This window comes from Notechis scutatus, chromosome 12 (assembly GCF_049901735.1).
Source record: "Notechis scutatus isolate UNSWTSFEM ecotype Mainland chromosome 12, rNotScu1.2, whole genome shotgun sequence".
Classification (NCBI taxonomy): domain Eukaryota; kingdom Metazoa; phylum Chordata; class Lepidosauria; order Squamata; family Elapidae; genus Notechis; species Notechis scutatus.
The window spans coordinates 2,807,922-2,830,416 of NC_142020.1; the positions used below are offsets into that span (position 1 = coordinate 2,807,922).

The 22,495-nt window shown below is 42.3% G+C and overlaps 1 protein-coding gene across 4 annotated transcripts in view; it reads left to right on the forward strand.

Moving 5' to 3' along the window:
• Positions 1–22,495, forward strand: part of TRAF7 (TNF receptor associated factor 7) — a 55,489-nt gene that overhangs the window by 28,801 nt on the left and 4,193 nt on the right. For all 4 annotated transcript variants that reach the window (XM_026684370.2, XM_026684372.2, XM_087973118.1 and 1 more), the window contains 9 exons: positions 658–731; positions 4,908–4,956; positions 8,073–8,200; positions 9,660–9,742; positions 11,555–11,594; positions 11,908–12,024; positions 20,214–20,336; positions 20,947–21,066; positions 21,246–21,377. In XM_026684370.2, coding sequence (XP_026540155.1) covers positions 658–731; positions 4,908–4,956; positions 8,073–8,200; positions 9,660–9,742; positions 11,555–11,594; positions 11,908–12,024; positions 20,214–20,336; positions 20,947–21,066; positions 21,246–21,377 — 866 coding nt within the window. The remainder of the gene's footprint in view (positions 1–657; positions 732–4,907; positions 4,957–8,072; positions 8,201–9,659; positions 9,743–11,554; positions 11,595–11,907; positions 12,025–20,213; positions 20,337–20,946; positions 21,067–21,245; positions 21,378–22,495) is intronic.

Here is a 22,495-nt window from a genome sequence, read left to right on the forward strand (position 1 = left end):
AGAAAATCTGACACAGCTCCCAGGGACCAAAAATTGTTCATACACAGTTCTAATTCAAAATTGAAAGAGGGGATTACTTACTTACTTACTTACTTACTTACTTACTTACCAGAATAGCAAAGGAAATCAAATATGTATCCCATTGCTGATCATCCTAGCTGGACCTTTTGGTCTTTGCACGAAAACCAGCTGTGCGACGGAACCCGAAAGAGGGCAGCTGGCCATGCACACATGCATGCCGGACCAGCTGTCTAGTGCACACATGCATGCAACAGAACATGGAAGAGCAGCTGGCGACAGCGGGCGTGCCTACAGGGCTCTGTGTGCCACCGCTGGTTACGCGTGCCATAGGTTCGGCATCATGGCTCTAGGAAGTAAAACTGCATGGTTGGATGGTTAGTCCAAGTGCCATAACCAAATGATCATAAATGACCAAATTGAGACAGAAAAAGATTCCTCCGTATAAAGAAATATGTTATTTATCTACTAAATTTATAACAGTGTTCACTGCAAGAACTTTCAGCAGAATGTTTTTGGTGCAAGGGACTAACACGGATTGGGATTAGTTTAGGTATGAAGCCTCAGGGGTTTTTAATGATTTATTTGCATTTGCAACCAGAAATCATATGTCCCATTTTCCTAACTCTCGTTGTTCAGATGTGCTGGATGAGAACCAGAGCAAGCTGAGCGAAGACCTGATGGAGTTCCGGCGAGATGCCTCCATGCTCAACGTGAGTGTCAACTGTCCCGCTCGGTCATCTAGCACAGGGGGCTCCAACCTTGGCAACTGTTAAGCCTGGAGGACTGCAACTCCTAGCATTCTGGGAGTTGGAGTCCACCAGTCTTACAGTTGCCAAGGTTGGAAACCTCTGACCTAGCAAAGAAAGATTCCTGGCCCTTTGGTTTTGCCAAGACTATACTTTACTGAAGCTTAGGTGGTTACAGAGTTAGCATCAGCTGAATCTGAGGTTTTCCTGTGCAAGCAATACAAAGTAAAATTTCCTCCCCGCCCCCCCCCCCCCCATCTCCCAGGTATCTGTAAATGTCCACCCAGGTGCTTGTATATTGTTTAGGAAGGAGGTTCTCGGTTCCCAGCTCTTCATATCAGTCAATGTCTATGGAGATTCTTAGTCCACCAGGTCCTGGTTGTCCCAAAGGTCCTTTTTCAGGAGGCAACTGGACTTTCTGGTTTTTCTTTGAAGACGTTTCACTTCTCATCCAAGAAGCTTCTTCAGTTCTGATGAGATGGTGGGGAATGGAAGGATTGATATTCCTTGCAGGCAGCTGGTTGTTTGCATCCTTTTAGAGGGTTGTTGAAGCACTTGGAGGTTTGTCTGTGTCCTGGGGGTCACCTGAGTGGTGCGAAAGGGTGTGGAGCCTTCTTAGACTAACTGCTGAAAGGACTGTGTTGTAGATTGGTCTTCAAAGAAAAATAGAAAGTTCAGTTGACACCTTTGGGATGTCATATCAGTAGTTGACTTGGCTGGCTGAAGCTTCTCACAAGGCTCAGCTGGGCTTCCACCACTCCCCTTTTTTACAGTCCAATTTCTCTCCCCCCCCCCCCCCACCCCCAATTACTAATGTCAGGCTATCATCTCATGAAGCTTGGATAGGACATTTGCAGCCATGACAGTGAGTGCCGTTTCCTCCCCCAGAGCTTGGAGTGGGTGGGCCTGGAACTTTTGGGAACAACTTTCCCCAGCATGTTAGGAGCTGGGTTCTCACTTGTTCTCCTCCTGTGTGTCAACTCATAAAATATTTCTATGTCTTTTTAGAGTTCCCAACAGAAAGGGAGGGGGAGGGGGCAAAGGGGTTTGAAAGTGCAGTGGGGCAGCTTGGAAATCATGTGTGCATGTGGCAAAAACAGGGAATCTTGCCTCCACACTCCCTCCCGTGCATTGGCCGGAAGACACACCACAAAATGCCAGTTTCATGCAACGGAAATGAATGCAGCCTGATAAAATAATACAGGAGTCCTCGACTTACATCCGCAACTGAGCCCCAACTTTCTGTTTTTAAGTGAGATAGTTAAGTGAATTTTGCTCCATTTTACGACTGCTATTGCCACAGTTGTTAAGCAAATCACTGCAATTGTTAAATTAATAACATGGCTGTTAAGTGAATCTGGCTTCCCCATTGTCAGGCGGTTGCAAAGGTGATCACATGACTCTGGGACACAGCAACCGTCATAAATATGAATCAGTTGTTGTGCGTCTGAATTTTGATTATATGACCATGGGGATGCTGCAAAGATCGTAACTGAAAAACGGTCAAGTCACTTTTTTCAGTGCTGTTGTAACTTAGAATAGTCATTAAACAAACTGTTGTAAGTCGAGGACTACCTATACAAAGCCTCCAGGTAAGACTAATAACTGATCAAAAATAGTTCATTAAAAAAGGTAAAACACAGTTTCCTGCTTTTTTGGCTGACACCAAACCCACAAGTATCAACCAGAAAACTCACAAACCTGCCAAATTCTCACCTCTCACATCCAGTCAAAGTTCAAGTCTTTAAAACCCCCCAATAAAGACCCCCCAACAATCATATAGGACATGTGCATGTGTTAATCTTCTCTATCTCGGAATAACACACACACACACACCTCACTTCTCACCAGAAAGAGAAAGGCCATTTTACAAACACAAACTTGCCAATTGGCTCCTGTGTTTCCCTGCATCTTGGTTGCTCGGAGAAGTTGAGGTGACATGCAGATGGTTGGATGCAGGGATAGGTGGGTGGGCAGACGGATGAATAAATAAATGGCGACTAAAGGACAGAGTAAAAACGACGACTAAAACAAATGTGGAATTGTCTGAACAAGACCTGATTTCTTTCCTCTGGAATCTTTACAAACCAGTTAAAAAAACCTTCAGTTCAATCAATCCAATCAGAATGGCCCTGGAAGGGACCTTGGAGGTCTTCTAGTCCAGCCCCCTGCTCAAGCAGGAGACTGTATACCAGTGATGGCGAACCTTTTTCTTGTGATGTGCCGAACACCCCCCCCACACTGCCCCCTTACTTGCACTGCGCATGTGTGTGCCTCCCAGCTGATTTTTGGCCTATTTGAGGCCTTTTTTGCCCTCTCAAAGGCTCGAGGGAAGCCTCTGCAACCTTGGGAGGCTGAAAAAATAGGCCTTCCGGAAATACCGGAAGTGCCCATTTTCAGCCTCCAGAGGGTCTCTGGAGTCCGGGGGAGGCCATTTGCACCCTCCTGGGGGCTCGAGAGAAGTCTCTACAGCCTTTGGAGGCCAAAAAACGGACCCGTTTCGGCAATTCTGGTATTTCCAGAAGGCCCGTTTTTCGGCCTCCCGAGGCTGCAGAGACTTCCCTCGAGCCTCTAGGAGGCCAAAAAGGGCCTCAAATGGGCCAAGAATCAGCTGGGAGGCGCACGCATGCGCAGTGCAGGTAAGTTTGGCTGGGGCTCGCACAAATGGCTCTGTGTGTCACCTGTGACACACGTGCCATAGGTTCAAGTCATCACAGCCCTATACCATTTCAGACAAGTGGCTCTCTAGTCTCTTCTTAAAAACCTCCAGTGTTGGTGCATTCCCAACTTCTGGTGTCCAGCTGTTCCACTGGTTAATTGTCCTGTCAGGAAGTTTCTCCTTAATTCCAGGTTGCTTCTCTCTCTGATCAGTTTCCAACCTTTGTTTCTTGTCCTGCCCTTCTGGCGCTTTGGAAGTTCATTTGTTCTGTAAACGCAGCTCTTCATTTTCTCACTAAATTACAGTTCAAACAGTGGTACACAGCATGGTTCCAGAAGCCAAGGCTTACAAAACAGATCCAAGTGCTCCTTAGCAGTGCCCCTGCCAGTCATTGTTAGGGAGGCTTGGGGTTCACAAATCCCGACTCCTGTTTGTCGACTTCACTTTGGCATTTAATACAATCAGTCCTCAGCGTCTAGTAGACAAGCGGGGCCTTTTAGGCTTTACCATTCCTTTGTGCAACTGGATTCTTGATTTTCTCATTGATAGGCCCCCCAGTATGTGCGAGTTGGGACTACTGGTTCTAACACCATTTTCTTGAGCACAGGTTCTCCTCAGGTCCACTGTTGTTCACCCTGCTGACCTGTGACTGTTGTGCTAGGTTTGCCATCAACCATATTGTGAAGTATGCGGATGATACAACAGTAGTGGGCATTATTCAAGGTGACAATGAGGGTGGTTACCGCAAGGAAGTAGAGGGTTTGGCGAACTAGTGTAACAAAAACAGCCTTATTTTAAACATAGGGGAAACTAAAGAGATCATTGTCAATTTCAGAGAAGGCAGGCACAGCCACACACTTCCATGTATTAATGATTCACCTGTGGAGGTCGTTAGCAGCCTCATGTTTCTGGGTAGGCTAGTGAGCTAATGAGTAGGCTAGTTTGGTCACTTAATAGTGAGACCCTAGTGAAATGGGCACAGCAGCGCCTGCATTTTCTGCGTCGCATGAGAAAAGTACATCTTCCTTCCCCTGTCCTTGCCACTTTCTACAGAGGGACAATCAGAGCATCCCATCACATGGCCAGTTTGGAAGCATTACTGCTTCGGACAGGAAGGCGGTGTAGAGAGTGGTGAGGACAGCAGAAAAGGATGATGGGAAGTTCACTTCCTTCTATCCAGGACACGGCATGTAAGTGCGGCAGAGTCTGCAGGATTGTCTAGGACATACACTTCCTCTTCACAACTTGTTTTCCTTGTTACTTTGTGGGAGGGGGCTCTGGGGTATCCAAAGCAGAACATCCAGATTCAGTCACCATTTTGTTCCATGTAGCATCAACCTTGTGAACTCTCAAGTTTCCTCTTTTCGCTATGAATTCAAAATGGACAGTGATTTGTGTGTGTGTGTGTGTGATGCCTCGGTGCCACAATTCACATTTTTCCCCCTTTTGGCCTTTATCACGTGCCTTCTTTCTCTCTGCAGGATGAACTGTCTCATATCAATGCCCGGCTAAACATGGGGATTCTGGGCTGTGAGTATCTACCTTTTCTTTCTCCTTGGTCAGAAGGGGAGATTCTGGGTTTCTGGGGGTAGAGAAACTTTTCTTCTTTATCATGTAAAATTTCTAATTACTGACTGAGACATTCTGCTTTCAGAATGAGAATTAGTTAGACCCGTTTGGTGTTTTTTCCCCTCTTTAGTAAGAACAACTTTGTGTTGGAAAACGTAGCAAGTGAAACAAATAATTGCACTGGATCATCTGAGGCTGGAACTTGATTATGCAATTTTTTTTCCAGTTTTACAATTTTTTTCCTTCATCCAAAATAGATTTAATTCAAAGAATGTTAACGGGTGCACTATTTACTTTTTTTTCTTATTTAATGGTATGTTGATCGTACTTTCATTTCTGATCGCCTTTTCTTTCGCTGGGGGTGTGTATGAATCACTTGCCGAAACTGCTTGGCAGTAAATTCAAAGCAGCTTAAAAAGCACTTTTCACACAAGTATTTTGTTTTAAAGTACTATTTTCACTACCTCTGGGAACCTCAACTTAACAACCATTGCATTGCTGTGGTTACATGATCAAAATTCAGGTGCTTGCAGGGGTGGGGTTCAAATTTCTTAACAACTGGTTCTGTGGGCCTGGCCTAATTTGTGGGTGTGGCTTGGTCATGTGATTGGGTGGGTGTGGCTTGTTGACTGGACGTGGCTTGGTAGTCACGTGACTGGCTGAGCATGTCTTGTATGTAAATATTGTAAATATGTAAATATTGAATATATATATATATATATATATATATATATATATATATATATATATATATATATATATATATATACTTACTTGTGTGTGTGTGTGTGTTTTCTTAAGTTTTTGCGGGTACTTACATGTATGGTATTCAGCTTTGTTCAGGTATTTTCCCACGTCATTTTAGTTGTGCTCTTAACGTTGTAGCAACGTTTTGGCAGAATCTCATCTGCCATCATCAGGCTTCTGTATTGTGTTCGTATGTGAGTCAGACTTTCACAGCCGTTTCAGTTTTAAATTTGGGGCTAGCCTACTGCTGTGCCAGAATGGTTTTTTCTTCATCCTGATTGGTTGACAGACCAAGACTCCTAACCAATCAGGATGAAGAAAAAAAGCCGTTGGCTGTCAGTACTTCCACAAAAGCAAAATCGCCAGCTTGATCCACAAAAACACACTGAGACATAATGGAGACCTAGAAGATGAACAGACCTATGGAACAGCTGTCCTGCCCTACATAAGAGGTACTACAGACAAAATCAGTAAGATACTACACAGGCATCGCATCAAGACTGCCTTCAAAACAGACAGAAAAATAGCAGCCATCCTTAGAAACCCCAAAGATAAAATTTACCTGGAAAACCAAGGCATATATGAAGTCCCCTGTGCATCATGCCCTACCACATACATTGGACAGACCAATAGAAGAATAAGTACCCGCCTGGATGAACACAAAAATGCAGTAAAAAAGCTGGAACACACTTCCTCACTAGTCCAACACATGAAAGCCACAGGTCATAGCATCAACTTCAATGGCACCAAAACTCTAGCCACTATAGAAAACCCCAGCTACAGAATTATCAGAGAAGCCATAGAGATTGAAAAAAGACCTGAAAACATGAATAGAAGAAATGATTCCACTAGACTGTCAATTATTTGGAAGCCTGCACTCACAAACAAACAAATCTCCACACCACAAGCCAGGCAACACCTGGGCACAAACAGATCCCCCCTAATACCTCCAGCTCAAACACACCCCAACCAGGCACCCAGATGAAACCTAGCTTCCTAATAAATGATAGCCGTCCATTTACTCGGCACATTTACTTGGCTGCACTAAAAGCCTCCAATACAGGAACACAATGTTTCCAGCCAATCAAGACAAAAAAAAGCCACAAAACAGACAGATGATATTAGAAACACCAATCAAGCAGAACACAGCAAACTCCAAGACCAATACAGACCAAGACTTCCAACCAATCAGGATGAAGAAAAAACCATTCTGGCACAGCAGTAGGCTAGCCCCAAATTTAAAACTGAAACAACTGTAAAAGTCTGACTCACAGACGAACTCAATACAGAAGCCTGATGATGGCAGATGAGATTCTGCCGAAACGTTGCTACAACTTTAAAAGCACAACTATAATGACGTGGGAAAATACCCGAACAAAGCTGAATATCATACATGTAAGTACCCGTGAAAACTTAAGAAAACATATATATAATATTGTATGTATGTATGTATGTATGTATGTATGTATGTATGTATGTATGTATATAAAGAGCAACTTTTACCCAAAATCAGGCAAAGCAGATTGAGTTGCTTGCAGAATCACAGATTCACTCACAGATCTACCTTTCTGCAATCTGCTGTCTGAGTCTGCACTGAAAAATAGAAGCTTCAGTCCTAAGGAAGGTTCAGCTCTACTCTCAGGCCACTTCTCCCCCAACCCCCTGAATAACACCCCTGACTGGACCTCAGGGAAGCCTCTTGGGTGAAGGCAAAGCAGTACAACAGCGATCTAGATTGGCTAGAAAGCAGAAATCCCACAGGAGGGGAAGGGAGGGGCCAGCCAGTGGCGCGATTTGCTGGTTCTCCGAACTGCACAGAATCGTAACAACCAGTTCTATAGAACTGGTCCTAACTGGTAGAATCCCATCCCTGGGTGTTTGGCAACTGGTTCATATTTATGACGGTTGCAGTGTCCCATGGCCACGTGATTCCCTTTTGTGATCTTTGACAAGCATAATCAACGGGGGAACCAAGTTTCACTTAACGGTGACACGAAAGGTTGTAAAATGGACTAAAATCCACCTAACAAATGTTTCGCTGAACAACAACAAAAATTTGGGGGCTCAATTAATGGTCATAAGTCAAGGACTACCTCTATCACTATAAGTGCTGAGAGATATGTAGAATTTCTTTGTTTAATGGCTGAGCACCTTGGTGTTAGGGTTGCAAGTTTGCCACATCCTTTCTTGGGAAAAGGATGCTGGGCTAGTTAGGCCCTCACTTTGAGCCTTGGCTGCTTCTCTCCCACCTGTAAAACGACATGCCTTTTCCAAGACTCGGGGATTGGGCTGCTGTGCATTAACACACCTCTTTTTGTCCCCCTTTGCAGCCTATGACCCTCAACAGATTTTCAAGTGCAAGGGCACTTTCGTTGGCCACCAGGGCCCCGTCTGGTGCCTCTGTGTCTATTCCATTGGTGACTTGCTCTTCAGTGGCTCTTCTGACAAAACCATCAAGGCAAGATGCTTATTTTTAGTTTAATTTTTGCATGGGGTGCACCATAGACTCGAGGGGCGTTCGGGAAAAGCACATCCTCTTGCTCTCAACCAGGTGTCAGTCAGACCTGTCTCAACTTGGGTTTCTAAGTAAAAACGATCCTTTCCTCCATTGGTTGAGAAAGGGAATTCTGCTGAGCCTCGGTAGCACAGTGGTTGTAGTACAGCATTACAGGCTTGTGTTGACTGCCATCTGGCTGCAATTTGGCAGTTCAAATCTAACCAGGCTCAAGATTGACTCAGCCTTCTATCCTTCTGAGGTGGGTAAAACGAGGACCCAGATTGTTGGGGGCCAGAGGCTGACTCTGTAAACCACTTAGAGGGGGCTGTAAAGCACTGTGAAGCGGTATATAAGTCTAAGTGCTATTGCTATACTGCTTTTAGATAATGCCTGCTTTCAAAATCCATAATTCATTCAGAATTAGTGACGCATGTCATAATTGGGGACCCGAACGATGAGGGAGCCCTTGTTTATCAATTTGGGGATTCTCCATGTATGGACTCTCTGCTGTCCTCTCACCTTGGAGCTTGATGTAATTTAGGGCTGAAAGACCCACCTCAGCTCATTTTTTGGCAGATGGTATTCACGACAGTGAGAGAGGACTTGGAAATTCCCCCAAAAGGGCTGTCTGTTGTGAAGGCACAATGCTAGGCAAGGCACCGAGTCCCTTTCGACCTTTTCACTCTCTCTTTGGAAGAGAAGGCCAGGCACTCCTTCAGCCTCTTTTTCGCCGTCGTCAGCCCTCAGGTGGAGAGTCAACAGCCCGCAGGTCTGGAGGTGGCTGATGAGGAAGGGGAGGAACAGCTGGGTCCAGTGCCTGAAATGTGGATGCGTAGAAGGCAGACGAGAGGAGAGCAGTGGAAATCTATGGGCCGGTCCTTGGGATGGAAGAGCCACCACTGCTAGCGAACCCCCACCCTAGTAGTTCTGGGGATAAAAGGCAGGGGGTGGAGATGAATAGGTGCGGCAGACAATTATTCATCTCCCTGCCGGACAGACTTGTTAGGCTGCATTGAGAGATAAACTTTTTGCTGGCGCTCCTAATAAAGAAATAGTTGATTTAACTGCCGTGTTTGGGGAGCTGGGTCAGAACAGGCCATAGAAGTGGGCATTTCAACGTAGTCCACTCCAGATTTGAGGGAAAGGGGTAAACGTAGGAGGCTGCTCTCCCAGACACAACTCCCGCCTCCCTTCCTGGCCTCTGTGCCATCAGGAAAACTGCTGGGAACTGCACTTCTTTGCATCCAGATCTCAAATCTGCCTACCTGCTTCCTTTCTTTGTCGGAAAGAGAGGAAAGCAGGTGGACACGTGACAGGCCAGGTGCTTCCTGCCTCCCCAGCTCTGGCACATGCTCTGACTTCCTGCCCTGGGTCTGGTTGCCCTTGAGTCCAGTTATGTGATCTTTTGTTTCCCCACTAGGTGTGGGATACCTGTACCACTTACAAGTGCCAAAAGACCCTGGAAGGTCACGATGGGATTGTCCTGGCACTCTGCATCCAGGGGTGAGTCAGCCACCAGCCTCATTGCCTTCCGCTGTTCTGCTGTATAAAGCAGAGTCTCCCTTCCTTGGCCGCTTGCTGATGGGTGGACTTCAACTCCAGCTGGCTGGAGAATTCTGGGAGTTGAAGTCTACCCATTAGCAAGCAGCCAAGGAGAAAAAATACTTGATATAAACTCAAAGACTGATAGTTAGATTTTAGTTCTGCTCATTGTTTTCTTAAACTCAACAAGGCACTTCTCATTTAAAAAAAAAACATTGTGTGAATCCTGGCCCTGTTTTCAGTAATGGGGGAAATGCCTGATTTTTCAAATGACAATGTGAATTAAATTTGAGCGCCAGGAAAACCTGATTTTTTTGAAAGTTATATTCAAACTGAACTCATGTGTGTGGATGGTGTGGCTTTGCATTTTTATCCAGTGCAATCCTGCATTAACAGATAGAATCAAGATCACTTGAATTGTTTGTACCATTTCATGATGGTAAGACCACGCTTGGAATATTGCAACCAGTTTTGGTTGTCACGATATAAAAAAAAACATGTTGAGACTCTGAAAAGTGTGCAGAGAAGAACAACAAAGAGGATCAGGGGGCTGGAGGTTAAAACATATGAAGAACAGTTGCGGGAACTAGGTATGTCTAGTTTAATGAAAAGAAGGACTAGGGCCAAACATTATAACAGTGTTCCAATATTTGAGGGGCTGCCATAAAGAAGAGGAGGTCAAGCTATTCTCCAAAGCAGGGGTCACCAACCTTTTGGACCTCAGGGACCACCAAACTCCAAATTTTAAACCCCACGGACCAGAGACCCTGGGAAAATCCCCCCCAAAAAAGTCTGCAGGAAAATTCCCCACCTCGTTTTCCTACCGATCAATTGTTCTTTATTTGGGATCGCAGGATACCATCTCCAGCTCCGTTCTCGGGGGGTGGGGGAGAGAGAGAGAGACTTTTGGCTTCATGCAAGGAAAGCAGCAGAAGCCTCAGAAGTCTTTCTTTCTCTCCCCCAAATTCCACCAGAAATGAATCTTTGCCGGCACAGCCTCTTGGAGCAGGAGGCCTTTCAGGGTCCCAAAGACTCATTTGTGGCGGAGTTTGGGAGAGAGAAAGAAAGACTTTTGCTGCTTTCCTTGCATGCAGCCAAAAGCAGAAGAAGAAAGAAGCTGAAAGAAGCAACTTGGTGGCCAGGCCAGGTGTGGGGCGAGTTCCTCCCCTCCGCCCTTTCTCCCCTCCCCTCACTACCTCGTGTCGTTTGCAATGCAAGCGACGCAAGCCTTGTGTTCCCGCACAGCCTGAATTAATTGCTTTGGGGGTGACATTTTTCTGCAGACCGCCAACATTTTCTCGTGGACCACCAGTGGTCCCTGGCCCACTGGTTGGTGACCCCTGCTCCAAAGCACCAGAGAGCAGGACAAGAAGCAATGGGTGGAAACTAATCAAGGAGAGAAGCAACCTGGAACCAAGGACAGTTAAAACAATCAACCAATGGAACGGCTTGCCTTCAGAAGTTGTGGCTGCTCCATCGCTGGAGGTTTTAAGAAAGAGACGGGACAGCCACGTATCTAGAGTAGTACAGGGCTTCCTGCTTAACCTTCCAACTCTGTTATTCTGGTTTTTCGAGGGATTTGGAACGTGTGTCATTAATCGAATAATGGAAACTCTTCCAGTAGCTCAGTTTTACAACAGAAGTGGCAGTTTGCATTTTTCTGGGGGAAATTTACACAATCCCTATCTTTTTTTCATGATTTTGAGAGAGAGAAAAAAATGTGCCAACGAATGTCTTCTGGCTCTCTGATTTCCTTTTGTTTCTTTTGGCCAGGAACAAACTGTATAGCGGCTCAGCTGATTGCACCATTATTGTAAGTGGTTGATTTTGGGAGGCGGGATTATAGGGGGGGGGGGGTACTCGCTTTGGCTTTCTCCAGGAAGGGGAAGAGAAGAAGTCACTGATAATTCTCTTGTGCAGGGGGTCTCCAAAGCTATTGGAGATGACTTATTTTAAGACTTGCGGACTTCAACTCCCAGAATTTCTCAGCCAGCTATGCTGTGGAATTCTGAGAACTGAAGTTCACAAGTCTTAAAGTTGCCTAGTTCAGAGACCCCTGCTCTTGCATTAGGTGCAATAAAGCCATCTATATGCCACTTATCTATATCCTTTTTGACTTTTGACAGGTTTGGGATATTCAGACCCTGCTGAAGGTCAACACCATCCGTGCACACGACAATCCCGTGTGCACTCTTGTCTCCTCGCACAACATGCTTTTCAGTGGCTCTCTGAAAGCTATTAAGGTACAGTTTTCTGATGCAGAGGAGTGGGGAAAACAAAAAACCTTTTTGGTCCTTTCCATCCATTCCATCTTTTCTTTTCCCGGCCTAAAGAGGTTTGTTCACTTAGATTTGCTCCCTTCTCTCTGCTGATTATTCTGGGCTCATTTAGGATCTTCCTTGCTTTCTCCTCTTCTCTTTTCCTTGCATTTCCTGCTACTTTGTCTGCTGTTCAGACCTGCTGCATTATTCATTCTCTTCACTTTTTGAACCCTGCCCCATTCCCTATTAATTGATTTCTTCTCCTACTTGTCCAGAATTGCCCATTGCAGGATTGTTGCAAGGTTAAAGATCTCCCCCAATGAGCTGGGAGGAAAGGAACATCTCAGCTTAATAATCCAGCTTTTCCTCACCTGCTGTCCAGAATTCCCAGGCATCATATCCACCGAAAGTTGCCTTCTTGCACATCTGGAGAGCACCAGATGAGGAAAATGATTATTATGTTAATATGTTCCTTTTCTTCCAGGGTGGCATAATGACCTAGAGGTGGAACTTTCATTTCACAATCAGGAGGCTATGAGTTCGATCCTAGGTAGGAACAGATATTTCTCTCTGGGTTCAAAGAGAAAATATCTGGTGTGAACTCCACATAGGTGTCAGGAAGGGCATCTAGCCAGTAAACGCTCAGCTCCATTCAGTTGCCCTGACTCCACCCCAATGCAACAGATTACAGGGTCATTAAAAGAAAAAAAAATATTCTCCTCTTCCAGAAGCTGTGAGAAAAGACCTTCAGTGTTTTGAGGCATGATTAGCTCAGCCTCACTCACAGGGCTTGATGAAAAAATGGGATAGAAAGGTATACCTGTGTAGTTCTTCCGGTTTTGAGCTTCTTCGGCGACAGACAGAAATCTGCAATTGTGCGTGGTTTCGGTCTGGACTCGCCGCTGGAGCGCCCTGAGCCGGGCAGTTTCGGGGTTAAGCCACCCCGTAGAGGTGGTGAAGAGGGGGGAGACTGCCAGCAGGGTTGAGGGGAGCCGCATCTCTCCTCCTCAGTGGGCCATTACTCCCTTTCCCGAAGGCGGTTGTAGCGGTGGTCAGAAATGGCCACCTCAAAGAAGAACTCGACCGGAAAAGAATGTGCAGGAGGAAGATAAGAAGAGAAGGTTTTTGGCTGACCGGGTCAAATTGCAAAGCAACAACTAAGGTACCCTGGAATTTAAACTTACAAAAAATAACATCGCTCCCAAAGAAGAGTCGGAAGCAGTGAAGGAAAGTGAAAAGGGAAAGGTTTGGGGTTTTTTCTTCTCTCTCTTTCCCTATATTGACAACTAAGAGACTTAAATAAGAAATTGGAAAAATCCATTTTGACATCAACAGGTAATTAAGCTGAAAATAAAACAAAATGTCAAAGGGATAACAAAGATTTCTGGACATTAAAAAATTTTTCCATAAGCGGGAAAGGAGAGAAAAAGAATAAAAGGGCAGGATCTGGAAAGAGGGAGGAGACTGCCTGGAATTGAAAGGAATCTACAGTAAAACTTCAACAAGACTTCTAAAAGATACATTTTAACTGAAACTTTGCAACTAAACAGTAGAACCCCAGGAAGAGAAAGTGAAAAAAAGAGCAAAAAGAAACAGCCTGCATGTATTTGGATTACTTGGTGATTTTTGGATTCCTGGTTATTGCATTTGAATGACTAAAATTAATCGGGTGGTTGTTTAAAAATTTATACTTCTGGATGAATTGAAAATGGAACTTAAAAAGTATAAAGAAGATGCACAAAAAGGGAGGGGTTCTTTTGGCTTCATTTTTCAATTCTTAGAAATGGAGATTTGGAACTATGAGAAACAACAAGAAACGTCTGCAAAACAAGAAGACTGGGACAAAGAAGAAGCCATGAACAATGAACAAGTAATTCTATGTGGGGAAGAAAAAGGAAAGGGGGGAAAGAGAATGGAGAATTTAAGACTTAAAAAAACAACCAAAGAAAAGAAAAATAATTCGAAAAATAAGTATAATATTGGAAAGCAACAGAAGAGGGGAATACAGAAGAGAGAAATAAAGATAGAGAGACATGGGTGTAAAAAGGGGAGAGAGAAGAAGAGGGGGAAGAAGGAAAAGAAAAGAAGTTACAAAGGACCGGAACAAGATATAGAGAAACAGGGCCTATTTAGAGATAATGGGTGAAAATTTAACTGAAAAAGGGATTCTGTAAAGGTACATAAGATTGTATTGTTATATTAGTAATAGAAATAACTTTAGAAAATTGGAAACAATGTATGATTAAAATGAGGGATAAAATAGTTAGTGTAATTTAGTGAAATGTTTGTTAATAAAATAAATGAAATAAAATAAATGAGAAAATTGAATTAGGAAGGGACAGGAACATTTTAATTAATTAATGCTTTATAAAATATAAGTGAAGAGGCGGGGAATTAATCATGGTAAGCTTATAACTGTTCCCATAGAAGTATGATATTCAATTGAAAAGTAATGTTACAGAAGTTAAGATTTTAATGAATATTAACATTAATGATAGAATTGAATTGGAATGGAATGTGTTGTTTTAATTACATATATTTATAATCTTTTTTTTAAAGAATATAGTATGTATTTTAAGAATGTACCAAGCAGAATCCGAATGGAAGTTATGTATTATATTGAATGTTAAAACTTTAAGGTATATATTGAAGCCTAAATAAGAGTTAAATGGATAAACTTAAAAGATATAAAGGTGTCATACTCCAATCAGCAACTACAGGAGAAACTTTGTTTTTTTTTTTTTTTTTGGAAAAATACTTTATTAGTTTTACCTTTAAAAGAACAACACAACTACACATTATGTACAACAAAAAAGAAAAATAGGCCTTGGCATAGACCAAGAGGGGAGAGAGAGGAAAGCCTAAGAGAGGGGAAAGGGAAGAGTAAGGGAGGGGAAGAATAGAGTAGGGAAAACAGTTAAAATAAAACCATATTTTGTGACTGTCTGTAAGATCCTTTCTTCTTCAAAAGTATCATCGGCGGTGCTTTTCTTTATCTCTGCTTGGAGGCCCTCGGCCATCATTTTCCTAGAGATGATCTATCTTTGGTTTAGCCAATTATACAAAGGATTCCAATTGTTGTAATATGATGAGGATTCTTTATTTTTAGTGCTTGGGTTAGTTTGTCCATTTCGGCGCATTGTAAAATTTTCTGAATAACCATATGTTCAGAGGGAATGGAAGATAATTTCCAGCACTGGGCAAATGCCAGTCTGGCTGCGGTTAAGATATGAATTACAATATACTTCGATTTTTGGGTATTTGTTTATCGAAAATTCCTAGAAGGAAGGACTCTGGTTTGTACTCTATTTGTTCCTTGGTTATTTCCTCTAGCCAGCGCCTAATTTTTTTGCCAGTACTTCTGGGTTTCCTTGCGACCACCACAAATGGAAGAAGGTACCTTCTATGCTTTGACATTTCCAACAATTGGGGCTCGTGTTGGGGTGCATCTTCGCCAATCTCGAAGGGGGCAGGTGCCATCTATAAAACATTTTATATGCGTTTTCTTTATAAGCTGCTGATTTCGTGATCTTAATGTTCCTGTTCCAGATCCTTTCCCATTCTACTAGCGTAATGCTCCGTCCCACGTTTCTGCTCCACGCAATCATATTTCCTTTGACAATTTCTTGTTCTAATTCAGTTTCTAATAAATGTTTGTAAAATTTAGATATATTTTTTTGCTCGGTCCTAATAGAATTTTGTCTAAAGTCTGTAATTTATTGTAGATTCCAAATTCCTTAATATCTTGTTTATATCTACTATGAATTTGAAGGTACACCCACTGATCAATTTTAAATCCTCGCTCTTGTAATTCTTGTCGGGTTTTCAATTTTCCTTGTGGGTCTAATAAATTTTCGTACTTAATCATTTTAGTTATATCCAAATTATTAGGGTGTACTATCGCTTCCATTGGAGATAGCCAAATCGGTATTTTTAGATAAAGTTTTTTACGTACTTTTTCCAATTGGTTAATAGAGAGTCCCTGATAAGATGCCTATGGAAATATGATTGCCTGGGTTTCCCAGTTTCCCACAGAAAGGCATGCCATCCTTTCTGCATATCGTGGCCTTCTAATATTAGTGTTCTTTTGTTAGTTAAATTCACCCATTCCTTTATCCATAGTAGGTTGGCTGCCTTGTAATATACTTCCCAGTTTGGCAGGCCTAACCCTCCTCTGCTTTTCAAATCTTGTAGGGCTTTTACATTAATCCTAGCTTTTTCCCCTGCCAAATAAATTTCAGTGTTATCTTGTTTAATTCGTAAAAAAAATTTTATTTAATTTGATTGGAATTGTCTGGAATAGATATAGAAATTTTGGCAGAATATTCATCTTAATCAGAGCAATCCTGCCCAATAAGGAAAGTTGTAATGTACTCAGGAATCTAAATCTTTCTTGGATTGTTGGAGAAGTTTGTCATAGTTGTTTTCTTTTAATGATTTGCTTTGTGGAGTAAGCCAAATTCCTAAGTATTTAATTTTTTTTGTCACCTGTATTCCCATTATTGTCTCTAGTTCTTTATTCTGGTCTCCTGTTAAATTTTTAGACATTAATTTCGTTTTACCCTATTAATTTTAAATCCTGCGACTTCTCCAAATCGTTCTAGTTCTTCTAATAAGTTATGTCCTTTTCTATAGGCTCCTCCAGAAAAAAACCAAATCATCAGCGAAGGCTTGTACTTTGTACTCTTCTGATTTAATCCTCAGTCCTCTAATTCTCGAATTTTGCCTAATATACGTCAAAAGAGATTCTAGGGCGAATATGAAAAGCAGAGGAGAGAGAGGGCAACCCTGTCTGACCCCTTTTTCTATTTTTATCGGGTCAGTTTGTTCCCCATTTATTAGAATATTTGCCTGTTGGGTATGGTAAATTGTAGTGACGACGTTTTGAATCTAGTGCCAAGGTTCATATTGTATATTTTTGAATTAAAAATGCCAATTTAAATTGTCGAATGCTTTTTCAGCGTCCAAAAACATAAAAGCAAATTGTTTTCCGGATGGGCTTCGTAGTATTCTGAAATGTCTATCACTGTTCTTAGATTATTCTTAATTTGTCGAAATGGGAGAAATCCATTTTGATCTTCATGGATATGTGTGTTTAGAACCTGTTTTAGTCTATTAGCTATTATAGAAGAGAATAGTTTGTAATCTGCATTCAGGAGCGAGATTGGTCTATAATTATTAATAAGTCTATGGTCTAGGTCCTCCTTCGGGATCAGCGAAATTAAGGCTCCCCTCCACGAGTCCGGCATCTTGGCTACTAGGAGTACCTCATTGAATACTTCCAGCATCAGTGGTCCAATTTGTTCTATAATTGTTTTGTAAAGTTCTACAGGTATCCCGTCCGGTCCTGGCGCTTTATTGTTACTTTGATTCTCTATTGCTGACTTCAGTTCGGACCATGTTATATTTTTGTTTAATAATTCTATCTCTTCCTCTCCAATTGCTTTTTCATTTGCTTCCTCTAGATATTTCATTATTTTGTCCTCACAAACGTCTTCCTTTTTGTATAATTTCCTGAAGTATTTAAAGTGATCTCTTTTTTCTTCTCTATCTCCTCTTGCAAATTGCCCCTCTCGTCCATTAATTGGTGTATCAATCTTTTTTCTTTCATTTTCTTAAGTTTGTGGGCTAACCATCTCCCTGGCTTGTTTGCGTGCTCAAAATAAATTTGTTTAGTCATTTTCAGACTACTCTCTAATTTTTCTTGTTCTAATAAATTTAGATTGTGTTTAGTTGTTATTAACTGATTCTGTATTCTTTGATTTTGGGGTTCTTTTGTAGTTGGGTTTCTAAATCCTTAATTTCTTGTTGTAAGTTACTTTGTTGGGCATACTTTCTTTTATTTCTCATAGCATTGTAAGAGATAGTTGTTCCTCTTATAAATGCCTTCATTGTGTCCCATATATTTTGTTTCGAGAAGTTAGATCATTATTATTTTCTTTTAAGAAGAAGTTCAGTTCTTCTTTCAATTTATTAGTGTATTCTTCTTCTTTTATTAAGTGAGTGTTAAGAGTCCATCTTCTTTTTGGTTTTCTTCTACCTCTCCAGGTTATTTGAATTGGGTTGTGATCAGCCCAGTCGTTTGGTAAAATTTCGCTATCTTTGATTTCATTAATTAATTCACCATTTATCCAAGCCATATCTATTCTTGTCCAAATTTTGTGTGGGTTAGAGTAAAAGGTAAACTGTTCTTTTTTTTGGGTTTAGTTTTCTCCAAATATCTACCAGATTCAGTTAGTACATCATATCCTTACATGGCTTCAAAATTCTCTTTTTCCTTTTTTATTCTTACTCATGTTACTATGATCCTTCCGGTAGTCAGCAATAGAGTTAAAATCGCCAATCAGAAAAATATTGCCATTTCCGAAATCTATTATTTTTGGTGAAGATGTTTGAAAAATTTACCTTGATCATCATTTGGGGCATAGATTACTACCAGTAAAAATGTAATGCCATTAATTGAAGTTTGTACCACCAGGGTTCTTCCTTCAGGATCCGCCCAGATTAACTCCGCTTTTAAATCATCTCTCACATATATTGCAATACCTTTCTTTTTGTGCTCATCTGCTGGTGCTGTGAATAATTTTCCCAGTTTGGACAATCTAGAAATTTCTCCTCACTTTTCCTAATGTGTGTTTCTTGTATGCAAACTATATCAACGTTTTGTTTTATTAGTTTATTTAGAATCCTCTTCCTTTTAGCTCTTGAATTTAGGCCGTTTATGTTGATGGAAAGGATTTTACTTCCTTCCTCCATTTACTTAAGTCTGCCTCGCTTTTTGTCTCGTAATTATACGGCTCTCTTCTTGTAGGAGGTATGGGGATGTTTCTACTCTTTCTTGTTGTAAGTTGTCTTTTCCTTGAGTTTGGACGGGTCTTTCTTCCTTGTTCCTATGGCGGTTCCGATCTTCCTGCATGTTCCCTTGGGTTTCCTCCTTAGTGTGTTGATCCTCCGTGGTGGTTAGTTGTTCTAGAAAGTCTTGTGCTTGTTCTATTGAATCTATTTTAATTTTCCTTCCCTTCCACCATATTAGCATCCCTTCTGGAATTTGCCATTTAAATGAAATTCCTTTTTATTTAAGTGGTTAGCTAAAAATTTATATTCTTGCCTTAAGGCCCTCACTTTTCTCGGAATCTGCTTGAGAACTATGATCTCTTTGCCCATATATAATACTCTCTCATCTCTGGCCATTCTAAGTATTAGGTCTCTCACGTATCTTCTTGAAAAGCGGATATGGATCTCCCTTGGGCACTTGTGACGCCTTGCGTAACTGGTATTCACCCTATAGACTTCTTCCGAATTCTTTGAGTAAGTCATCTTTTTCTTTTCCAACTAGATCAGCCAACAAACCTGCCATTAATTGCGCTAGTTCTTCATTTTTAGATTCCTCCACGTTTTGGAACCTTAGGTATGCCGCTGCTCTGTCCATCTCAAGTTGGACCAAGGAATCTTCCATTTCTCTATTAATACTTTTAAAGCCTTCTTCAGTCCTTTCTAGGTTCCTCTCTGCTCATTCTGTCCTCCTCTCTATTTCTTTTATTTTTATTTCAGTTCTTTCCATAGCCAATTGCATTGTCCCCACCTTATCTTCGACTTTTTGTATATCTGCTCTCATCTAGGAGAAACTTTGTTTAATGAGAAAAGATAATGAAATTGAAACAGGACAGACAAAAAATACAAATATAATGATTTGAATCGAGACGAGATAATTAAAATAAAATTGAGAAAATTAAAAGAGGAGAGAAACTATGTAGAAAATGTAAAACAGTAATAAGATATGGAATAGAACATAAAAATGAGCATGAAATTGAATTTGTGTCTATACGAAGAAATGTAACCCGGGATTACGCTACTTTCAAAAAAGATGTTTTATTTGTATTTTTTAAATTTTATTTATACAAACATTCCATCTTTCATTTGAACAGTGTGTCATCTGAGTATATCTCTCTCATACAATAACCATTACAGTTTATACATATTCATTGTTTTCCCTTTAATATTCTATTCTTACATCCTACTAATCTATATCATATACCAAATTCTTCTAACATTCCCCATCTTAACATTTTTAATTCTTACCACATTTTTACTATTTTATACTAGTCTAGTATACTGGTCTTTTTGTACATCGCTGTTGAAGGCCTGATTCTGGCTCTCCTTCCGCCCATCAGGTCTGGGACATTGTTGGCACTGAGCTGAAACTGAAGAAGGAGCTGACCGGCCTTAACCACTGGGTCCGGGCACTTGTGGCATCCCAGAATCACCTGTACAGTGGCTCCTACCAAACCATTAAGGTAGGTGTGGCTCTCAGATGCTCCGCTTGCTCTTTGCAGCCTGGGAAGTGTTCTGACCCAAACCCTTTTCCAATAAAACAAACACGAACCAAAGGAAACAGAAACCTTTTAATGATTCACAAATTCCCCAAAAAAAGTGCCATTAAAAAACTAACCAAACAAAAAATAAACCAAACCCAAAAAAAGTGAAAAAAAAAAAAAAAAAAAAAAAAAAAAAAAAAAAAAAAAAAAAACAACAAAACCCAAATTAATGTCCACGAGGCTGGAGTTTCAAAACGTCTTTGCCTTCTGCAAAGAAGATTTGTTTCACAGCTGGCTTTTATCTTCTTGAAGGAGGGGCCATTACCTTGCAGCCTTACTCCCGAGTCGCTCGTGCTGCTGCAGCTGCTCTTTCCTGCGAGCAATCCTTCGTGCATGTGCACTTGGCACAGGCTCCTTGGGAACCTCCTCATCGCTGTTGCCAGTCCCCACAATCTCTGAAGGCAACAATCCACGCCCTAATGGTCCTGGCCCCTCATCTGAGTCCTCGCTCTCCTCAGCCGTCCGGTACCTGCTGCCGGCTAACCACAACAGGAAGAAGATTCCATCCCTTTTCTCTCCTCTGCTCCAGATCTGGGACATCCGGAACCTGGAATGTGTACACGTCCTGCAGACATCTGGGGGCAGCGTCTACTCCATCGCGGTCACCAACCATCACATCGTCTGTGGCACTTACGAAAATCTCATTCACGTAAGGATGGCCAAAGCCCAGGAGGAAGGGGTCAGTGGGGCCACATTCAACCCTTCCCCAGACCCTCCAGTCCTCTCTTTCTGGGATCTGGCAAGCAGACCGGATGGCTAGAGCCACCGGAATCAAAAGGGGGAAGCAATGGGAAGGTAACACTCGGCCGTTGGTCCCTTTTGAACCAGGTGTGGGATATCGAGTCGAAAGAGCAGGTTCGCACCCTCACAGGACACGTGGGCACCGTGTACGCTCTGGCAGTCATCTCTACGCCGGACCAAACCAAAGTCTTCAGCGCCTCGTATGATCGGTCATTGCGGGTATGTGGGGGGCTCAGCAAGTGGTTGGTTCAGGGCGAGGGGTGGGATTCTACCAATTCGCACCTATTCGCTAGAACCGGTTGTTAACATTCTAAGCAGTTCGGAGAACCGGTTGTTAGAAGAAATTACTGGGCTAATCCTGTAAGGAAGGCAGGAAGGAAACATTCTGGGGTTGCTTACAGAAACTGCCTCTCCGTTAACCCTTATTACATTCTTGGCAGGACTAGACTTCCTGTCTCAGGAACTTATCTGGAGTTTTTTCCCCCTCCTTTGCTGGTATTTTGCTTGTGTGGAGTGACCCTTCAAAGTTACAATGGCACTGAAAAAAGTGACTTAGGACCATTTTTCACACTTACGACTGTTGCAGCATCCCCACAGTCATGAGAGGCCAGGCGAGGAGATTCGTGCCTCGATGTGAGTGATACTGAGTTGGCCACGCCCAGCCAATAACATGACCCCTAAGCCACGTCCACCCAGTCACATGACCCCCAAGCCACGCCCACCACCTAAGCCACGCCCACAGAACTGGTTGTTAAAAAAATTGAATCCCACCCCTGGTTCAGGGCGAGGGGCCCAGAGGAAGACCATGGGAAAAAAGGAAAACTGGCAGTGGGAGACATCCTAACAGATGAAAATAAAAAAATGAAATTCAATGGGGAAGAAAGGAAGGTTCTACATTGAGGCAAGAAAAATCAAGTGCACAGGTACAGTATATGTGGTACCTTGCTCAATAGTAGTAACTGTGAGAGGGATTAGGCTAGATTATAGATTAACAGGGTGGGATCTCGGAGTCCTAGTGGGCATCCATTGCAATATGAGCCCAGCAGTGTGCAGCAGCTGCCAAAAAAGCCAACACCGTTCTAGGCTGCATAAACAGAGGGATAGCATCAGAATCACACGAAGTGTTAATATGACTTTATAAGGCCTTGGTAAAGCCACGTTTTGGAATACTGTATTCAGTTTTGGTCGCCACGATGTAAAAAATAAGTTGAGACCCTGGAAAGAATGCAGAGAAGAGCAACAAAGATGATTCGGGGACTGGAGGCTAAAGTATAAAAAGAATGGTGGCTGGAACTGGGCATGGCTAGTCTATGGAAGAGAAGGACTAGGGGAGACAC